At 33.2% G+C, this 9,941-nt stretch overlaps 1 protein-coding gene across 1 annotated transcript; it reads left to right on the plus strand.

Moving 5' to 3' along the window:
• The first annotated feature begins 334 nt into the window (after positions 1-334).
• On the plus strand, positions 335-7,465 carry LOC148270853 (ubiquitin-conjugating enzyme E2 L5-like). Its single transcript, XM_088242132.1, is given in 5 exon segments — positions 335-423; positions 850-945; positions 3,390-3,507; positions 3,510-3,575; positions 7,326-7,465. Coding segments are annotated over 5 exon segments (447 nt in total). The 5' UTR covers positions 335-396.
• Positions 7,466-9,941: the final 2,476 nt, after the last annotated feature.

The raw sequence follows: 9,941 nt of genomic DNA on the forward strand, positions 1-9,941 counted from the left end.
ACCTAGATTATTAAATAGAAGTCTTAAAAAATTGTATATGTAGTTAGGGTGTTGGTTTACCATACGCGAGGCATCAGGCTCGACTCACGACTATAACTGCAGATGATACCTTATGCACAATGCAGATATAATTATTTGCACTGGTGCATTAGGCGTGAATGTAAGATAAAAAAAATACAACACTGCAGAATTTTCTTCAATGCTACTAATTTGTTACAAGAGATAAGGATAAAAAATAAACGAGTATATGTACTAATACACTAAAACCAATTTTTAATCTTCATACGCCCATAAATATTATCAACGATATTTAAAAGACTCATTGTAAATTTACGTAGACATCGCATTGGTTGAATTAACATTTTTTACTCCAGTGGTTCATACATTGCAATTAATATGTCAGCAGTTAGAAGACTTCAGAAAGTAAGTTTTATAAATATGCAACATTTAACAGTGCTCATATTTTTTTCCTATTATTTTACAAATACCTAATAACTGCTTCAAAATATTTTTTTACCAAACTGCGTGATTTGGTTACGTTAATAAAGTAACGTTTCTTGATGGTAGAGAATGTACAACAAAAAATTACCATTCTCTCTAAGGGAGTAAAAGATAATATTATTCTTGTAATTTATTGTTATGCAAGAGGCGGACGTTCAGTTGTATTTTCGCTTCTTTCAGAAGATTTATGGTTTGCGAACATAAATATTTAGATATACTGATTGATCAAGGTCTAATTTTTGTTCCTTCTAAATTATCGACAAGGAAAACGAAAATTTAAATACACAAATCTCGTTCTCTAGACAAGTCAGCGTACTACTGACAAAATTGATATTTTCTTTTTTTTAGGAGCTTATTCAAGTCAGATCATCTGGACAAACTGCCTTCAGAGATTTGGAAGTCGACGAAGAAAATTTGTTTACGTGGCAGGGTTTGTTACTTCCGGTAAGTTAAAGTTTTGCATTTTTAAAACAGTTTTATGTTATACCTAATCGTACGTAATCCATTGGATACCAATTACTGAGTCATTGTATTAAAAAATCAAATTAAAATAAATATTTGCGTTCTTATGAGTTACTCAAATATTTAAATTTTAGAGCTATTTTCAACGAGCTGTAAATAAATCTCTACTAGAAAATTATCGTCGTAGCTGTGAAATTTTAAAAAAATCTAGAAGTCTAGGTATTTACAAGGCTTATGACCTGTCATTGGCTGGTGTAAGTGGCCACTTTACACACTGTGTAGCATTCACCATTCTGCCCATGTTTGAACATATGTTCAAATGTTCATGTTCAAACATGGGCAGAATGGTGAATGTTACACAGTGTGTAAAGTGGCCACTTAAACCAACCAATGACAGGTCACAAGCCCCGTAAATGCCTAGACTTCCATATTTCATTCTCAAAAATGTTTTCCCTCTCTGTTGAAATAAATTTAAATAAAAATAACTTTGTTTTTAACAATAATTTTTTTTTTTTTTTTACCGACCGGTTTTAAAGTAAACAAGCTTCTTCGTCAATGTTTACGTACATAATGAATAAATTCGTTTTCAATTTTTATCATGTTCACTAAGTACTACACGTAGACCCAACAAATCAAGTATTTTTTTTCCTTACAAGGGTGGTATTTTGATATCAATATTTTCGAAGCTAGACAGGAGAGGACTAAAAAAACTATTGTTTATTCGGTTATTAATATTTTTTTTCTTATTATGAATCGCTTTTTTAATTTAGAAGATTTCTAAGTTGTCTAATTTTAATATTTTATTTTCAACATGAAGTACTTTTAATCCAGTGTCTTTATTGAAGTTACGATTATGTATTTTATAGCAGATGATTTGCGAATTCAGAAAAAAAAAATATTTAAGCATCTTAAGTGTTCTTTTACTCTAATATTAAAGTTTATTTGAGTTTTTCCAATGTAGATTGAATCATTACAGTTTAATTGGTATATCCCGGATTTCTTATATTTATGGACTTTGTCTTGTAATTTTTAACAATGTTCCTTTATTATTAGTTGTGTAGAAAGCCGGTTTAATGTTTGATGGTAGGGAATTAGATAATTGTTTTTAAAAAATGGCATTTATAAATCCGCCTACATTGTTTAGGTGGGTTCGCTTTATTTACTGTGGGAGTATAATACAAATATTTATCAGGGTCTACAGTATTTTATAGCTAAGCGAATTGTACCTGCAGAGATTTACGAACAAAGAAGTAATAATGATCTCCTGTACAAAACAATCAAAACTCTGCCTGTTCGAGGACTACTGTGGCTTTGCATCATTTTGGAACAATTTCATAGTAATACATTCAAGTTTCCTCTCAAACATAACCATAATATACGCTTCACGTCTAATGTTGGCTTGGTAGTACCAAAAGTATGTAATAAATATGGGAATAGAACTCTCAAATATTTAGTACCTAGAATTTTTAATTTATTACCAAAAGAACTTAAATTTAACTCACATTGTAACAAGAGCAAAATAAGAGAGTGGTTACTCGATCAAGAGTTTATATATGAATAGTAGCTTAGGTGTAAATATTTTACTTTTTCATATATTTTCTTGTATTTAAAAAATAAATTTATATATTATTATTTGTATAAACATGTTTATTCTGATCTTTCCGGCTGTTAATTTTTATACGTTATTCATTGTTTTTATGAATGTAAATAATATTATTAAGTCAGTATAAATATAATCTTCACCAACAAGCTACAAAAAGTGGCTTGGTGGGATTTTAGTTTTAGTAAAAATATAACAAGTGAATTTTTTTTTAAATTTTAAAAATGTATAATTATGCTATTAAATAAAAAAATTTAAAAAATAATAAAAAAAAATAAAAGTTTGCGTTTTTGTTTTTGATTTCGATTTATTGGGTCCACGTGTAGCATTCAGTAAACATGATAAAAATAAATTAGGAATTAATTCATAAGTTACGTAAACCTTGACGAAGAAGCTTGTTTGCTTTAAAACTGGTCGGTGGAATAAAAATTAGTCGTTAAAAACAAGGTTTTTTTATTTTTTAAATTTTTCGTTTTTTAATATTTTATATTAATAAATTTTATAAAAGGTACGTGTTTTTTAAAAATTCTATACATATTTACTTTTATACATCTAGTAAATGTTATCACTGTAACTCTCCAAAAAAAGAGACTAACTCTTGTGCTTGGAGAGTGACTTAGACTGTTGTAGTTGTTTTTTTATTTTATTATAATGAATAACCACAAAGTTAGTGCTTCAAATTTAAACTTAACATTAATTATTGGTTTAACAAGAGACAGTACTACCTCACGACAAATGAATATTGGTTATTTAATAAAAGTAATATCAGAAAACATTACATTTACTCAAATATTGAATTCTCTGGTTAATGAATGCGTTTTTACAGGATAATGAGCCGTACAATAAAGGAGCATTTCGGGTTCAGATAAACTTTCCTCAAGAGTACCCCTTTGAGCCTCCTACAGTAAGCTTCAAGACTAAGATCTATCACCCCAACGTTGATGAAGGGGCCAAGTATGCCTGGACATCATAAACGCAATCAACTGGAAACCAGCCACGATGACTGAGCATGGTAATGTTGACTTCACGTGTTATAATCTTTAAACACAGGTGCTCCAAAACATATTTATTTTTAATCATGTCTATCAGGTATCTACGAGTAGTTGTAATTATATTTTACTCTTATACGTACCGTCTCAAAATATTATACTATCGCTGATAAACAGATCTACATAATATATAGATAGCACATACAATAATCAATACATAGCATAGATTTGAACCTCATGGCATTTGGAATAGTAAAGAAATCACATAACCTAATTTTTTAGGTTTTTTAGATATAGCAACAAAAGGAAATTTTATTTCAAAGGTTTTTTGTAATTTAAAATAAAGTTAATTCTTCATCTTTTTTCTTTTTTTTAGAAAAAGAAATATTTGCGTTCTTATGATTTACCCAAATATTTAATTTTGAGGGCCATTTTCAACCAGTTGTAAATAACTCACTATTAGAAAATGGGAATCAAGTTGGGGTAGAGTAGAATTCGAACCACGGACCTTTGGTCCGTGAGTCCGAGACACTAGCCACAGGACCACAACCCGATCACAATCAGCCTATTTCTCTCCACTGCTGGATATAGGCCTCTTCCAAATTTTTCCATGTTTTTCTGTCCTGGATACTCTGTTTCCATTCATGGCCCACGAGTTCGATGACGTCGTCAGTCCATCTTCTCTGTGGTCTCTCTACTTTCCTTTTACTTTCGTGGGGTCTCCAGATTAGTATTCTGGGGGTCCACCTATCGACTTCTTGTCTCGCCACATGCCTTTTTGTCTTCCCACTCTTTCTGCGATATCGGACACCTTTGTACGGCGTCTTATCTCTTCATTCCTTATTTGGTCTCTTAAGGAGACGCCCAACATTCGTCTTTCCATAAACCGCTGAGTGCACTCAATTTTATGAACACTTCTAGCAGTGAGTGACATGGTTTCAAGACCGTATGTTGCCACCGGCAGAACACAATAGTTGTAGACTTTGGCCTTCAGATTATTTGGGATTTCCTTATTTTTGAAAACGTGTTTCAGCTTTCCAAATGCAGCCCAACTTAACCCGATTCGTCTAGGCAGTTCGCAGTTTGATTAAATTTTCCCAATTTGATTTTGTGCCCAAGTTACCTTGGTTACCTACATTTACATGTACTCGTTAACAGCACCAATAGTTTTACTTCCGGTACATATTTTGCTTGGTTACTATATTCATTTCCAGACCGATTTTTCTAGAGGCTTCGTATAATTCTTTTACAATAGATTTCAGTTCATTTTTTTTTTTTTTTTTTTTTTTTATTTATTATTATTTTACATATTTATTACAGCAATATACAAGTAATTATTTATGAAACAAATTAATTCAGTAGTAACAGTAAGCATACATATTTTTTATTTTTGCTGTTGGTTCATCTAAACTGCCTAACTAGGGATAGCTTCCCCGTTCTAAGGCAGTAAATTATGTATTTTACAATGATATTTAAAAGTATTTACAGTTTTATCATAATGTGTGCTTTTTCAGTCTTAAAGGTAAACAATGAATATCCAGAGAAAACATAAATAATACCAAAATCTCTATATCCTAAGTCCCAAGTCATTACTATTAAAACAAGCAACCAGCTTACGTCCTTCTACATCGGACAACAAATTCTCTGACTCCCTCCGACCAATATGGATTAAGAATGCAGTCAACACCTTCCTCAGCCTGGCAATCCCACCACATTTCCACGAAACTGGGATAAGGTTATATACCCTTGGGCCTATATAATATTGCTGCCTTTGAGCTAAAAAAGTATTGACTCCTCTCTGTAGAATCAGATCCTTATTGGAGTGTCTAGTATTATGAACATGACAAACCCTTGCGTATTTTTCCCTGTTGAGATGTGTGACCGCTACTGACCTCAATATATACTGTTGACGAATATCCAGCACTTGAAATTCTATTTACCTTTTCACTTATTATTACTATGTCGTCTGCAAAACGGAAGTTATTTAGATACTTGCCATCTATTTTTATGCCTTTGTTATTCCAATTTAGCATCTTGAAAACGTCTTTAAAGGCTAATGTAAAAAGTTTTGGAGATATCGTGTCAGTCTGTGATACACTTTTTTTGATCTTGATTTTCTCCGTCTTTAGATCGTCGTTTACTTTTACATCCATGGTAGCATTTTCATATATATATCATATGTTAAGCATACACATGGCCTTCATAGATTATCGTAAAGCATTTGATTCTGTGGAAACCTGGACAATCATAAATGCACTTGAAAATGCCAGGATTGATTCTAAATGCACAAGGTTGATTAAATATGTACATAAAAATAAAATTAATATTTTTATTTTTATTTTTATTTATTAAGGAAAAACAACAGTTGTAATATAAGAGAATACAAAATATAAAAAAATAGTACATACATCCAGTTAAAGTTTTTCACAAATGTAATGAGAGAACATGTTACACAGTAAAGTGAAAAATAATATATTATATAAGACATGAGAAGAAAAAAAAAAGAGCTCTTAAGAAGGTTAAGGGATGAGGAAATAGAGTGGAGGAGTAGAGGATAGGGATTTTCATAATATAGTTGACCAATTCAAAACTTTGATATTAAAATAAAATAAACATAATTAAAGGAACATAAACTTATTACACACTGACAAATGTTTTATCTTACAGTGTTTCAAAAAGTTTTTTTTGAAGTCTCAAAATTTTCTATAAAAAATATCTAAATGGGGACAAAGTAAATTAAATTTGGAGCAGCTACGATAAATAAACGAGTTTTGAACATATTTTTTTTGGGCAGTAAATTATTAAAAAAATTAACTTTTCGTGTTGACTTTACGGGACAATTGATTGAAATACGCTCCAAGAGATATGGACTATCGATAAAATTGTTTAAAATTTTGAAGAGAAAAGACAGATCAGTCATAAAATATCTAAAAGAGAAAACGTAACATTGGCTCTCCTTTCTTGTCTGAGGAATATTTATTTTAAAGGTGTAATCATAAAAAATAATCGGTTTAAAATAATTCTTAAAAATAACTAAACTTAAAGGGCAAGCTGCATTTTGCGGAGGAAAAAGTGAAAAACTATGAATATGAACCTATTTTAAATAACTATTTGCTGTCATTCATAGAACAACACCAATAAATAATCTATATTGTTACGGGCGGGGAGTGGACAGTACTTCCACAGAGTTTACATAATACTTTCTACTTGAAGACGGAGATTACCGCTCTTAGCTTTTGCCCGGCTAGAATCAGCGGAGAGTACAAGACACTTATCCAGGTTAAATCGTAAGGGTTTTGATGACTCCAAACCCTTCCTCCTCAACGCTCGAGACCACAGGAATCACAAATAAGTAAAACAGCTTTGTTGTTCAAGGCTCGGGGCCAATTTAATATAACAGATTTAGTTCTACAAAACTCTCAGATTACATATGACAAGGAGGAATGGCGGGATAGGATAACCACAACACGCTTGATTCGGATCTAAAGGAAAAATAAGGGTTTAGCTAGCTCGAAATTATGGAACGATCTCACCGTGACGGGGTGTCTGAAGAATCCCGAAGACCAAGGCGACCTGGCCTGGCTGAAGCGAGGCCGGTAAACGGCCTCGCGTTAAACACGCGGGACGACGAGATGTTGTCGAGGCTGCATCACGTGGAAAGTGGCTGGCTCGGGAAGTAACTCTTCTAGGAGCTCGTTAAAGTCCTCCGGGGGGCTATCGAGGCGGTTGTTGGGGCTCGGGTGAGCGCATGGACAAAAGGAAACCGTTCCTAGGGTGCCAGAAATTCCGTGTTGAAATCAGAGTCTCCCAAGGACTATCGGAGACACGGATGGGGCAGATTACGAAGGATGGAGACCAGCGTGGTCACGAGGCGCGGACAGGTGGGCGCGAGGAATCGCTTACTGCCGACTGACGCTCGGGTTGAAACGGTCACACGCGGTGTCGTATATAAAACTTCACAACTTTATAATGTTTGTTGACAAATATAGAGATCGTCGCCCGTTGATAACGCGGTTTCTAACAACATGGCTGGAACGGGTTATCCGCGGAGTCCGGGGCGGTTCTTAAAGAAACGTCCTTGCTGTTGGCTGGCTGGCCCGGATCTGCGAACTTCCCGTTGGAGATGAAAGAAGCCCTTTCTAGAAGGTTTTTGTTAGGTTGTCAGTGCTGAGAATTAAAGTTATTTTTGGTTGGTATGATTGGAATAGTTGTAAAAGTGGGCGTAAGTGGCGCTGTTGGTCGTTTGCGGGAAGATTTGAATAATAAATCCTTTAAAATCTTTAAGTGTGAAATATAAACATAACACAATTCCCGGAACCAGGGGGGATGAAAAAAAAATTTAACCAAATTTTTTAACCGACGCGGTAGTGAAGGTTTTAGGTCTAAAAAATCCTCTAATCTATCTATATGTGGTGCGTGGGGGAAGACATAGGACATTCAGTAATAAATACATACAGCAAATGGTTATACAATAGAATCTGTACATGATAAAACATACAAAAATGATGGTAATTGTAACATAGGGCGATTAGTGAAATATGAATGTGTATACAACAGACGGTAGTGTAGTGGAACCTGAGCATGGAAAAACATACAAAATTGATAGTAGTAAGAAAACCTATTCAGTAGTATGTTTGAGGAACATATTACGCTATGGCGTAGCCTAGCATATAAATGATGATTGTGATGAATTTGCACTGTATCACATTTGAAGAAGCCAATTTTTTTTCACTGAATAACACTTTGGCTTTATGATTTTTAGGTGAGGCCCACACTTAGCGTAGAATCGATGGGTGAGATTTCTTGAGGCATTTTCTTTTTAGTTCCCCTATGCTAAGTGTTATTTTTAAATATTCAAAATTTCTTGAGATTTACCTTCCTATGTGTGTGTGGTCTAATACGTTGTAGGAGTTAGGAAATTACAATTATTTTACATAATAGTGAGAGAATGCAGAGGTAGCAGGAAAAGTGAGTTATATATAAATTTAACAAAAAAAAAAATATACATAAATTACGTTTGCAAATCCCGACACAGAGAGATGTTGCAACATTAGTCCGAGGACTCGATTCGCTCGTGTAAGGAGTGAATTACTTCTTGTTTGCACCAGTACTACAGTGTATCAACTTGACATTCGTAATAAAATCATAACAGCATATTGTGACTGAAACAGGCAGGTATAAAATAGGTCAGCGATCCCAATTAACCGAATTCACTCTATAGAGATAAAATTTTCTGAATCTAATAATTATTCCATGCCTAATCTCGGGCACATTAATAATGACATATACATACAATTAAATATACAAGATAGAAAAATTACATCAAGAAATAACATTACAAAATATATTGCAAATTGTGTCAGGATGGGCAGGAATGATGTAGATCAGCGGTACCAATTAACCGAATTTACTCGACAGAGATAAAATATTCTGAGACTAACAAAATTACCTCCTGCACAATCCTAGGCACTTCTTATACAATTATTAAAACAGGAAATGGCATATCAAGAAGACAAATACAAAAATTCAAATACAAAATACAATTTCAGAATATAATACAATACGATATCCATAATACAATTTCAATAATACAATACCACACAAAACCTTTGTGCACAAATCCGAGCGACTAATTCACATACCACAGTGAATAACGCTTCCATGGAATATTCGTATAACACCACGAATTTCATTTTTGAACAAACAATTTCCTGTGCCAGTAATGTTATACACACAATTACTGCACCAAATCAAACACTAGCTCAGTTCACAAAACTTATGACGTGAGGGTATGTTGTTCACCATACCTCACTGTTCCAGAGCCATGAGATTATCTCCCTTGAGCGCCACCAGAGTTTTAAGGGGTACGTTTCTGGAACCCAATGACATTAAATTAATAACAAAACGATTTAGAAATTTAGACAGTTTTGGTTTATAAAAAGTAGGTTGTTCCTGAAGCAACATAGGCCTTGAATAAGGATGTTCTGCCGTATCAACACAAAGGTGGTGATAACAATTTTAACTGTTGTCAAGACAACACATACAGATTACATGATGTTAAAATTTTTCAAAAGAATTGTGGCAAGAGTGTCGTCTGGCTTTTAGGTTTTGCCAATAATAATACAAAGGTATTGTTATTCATGGGACGATGTTACTCTTGACAAAAATCATATAAGGAATTTATTGAAAGAGATTAAAGAAGATTGAGAAACATTCTCAAATAACCAGAATTACTAAACTTAAACCGGTGAAAATATACGTACATGTTTATACAGCCCCTATTCGTGCCCGATACGAATAGTGCTTTACACAATTACAAGAATATACAATAAGAATAAATACACATACATGGAAATAGTTATTTCGCAGAAGATGATAAAATTCTTCAA

Source organism: Micrasema longulum, unplaced genomic scaffold (genome assembly GCF_059751315.1).
Source record: "Micrasema longulum isolate JH-2025_06_02 unplaced genomic scaffold, ASM5975131v1 h1tg003333l, whole genome shotgun sequence".
In the NCBI taxonomy this organism is placed as follows: Eukaryota; Metazoa; Arthropoda; class Insecta; order Trichoptera; family Brachycentridae; genus Micrasema; species Micrasema longulum.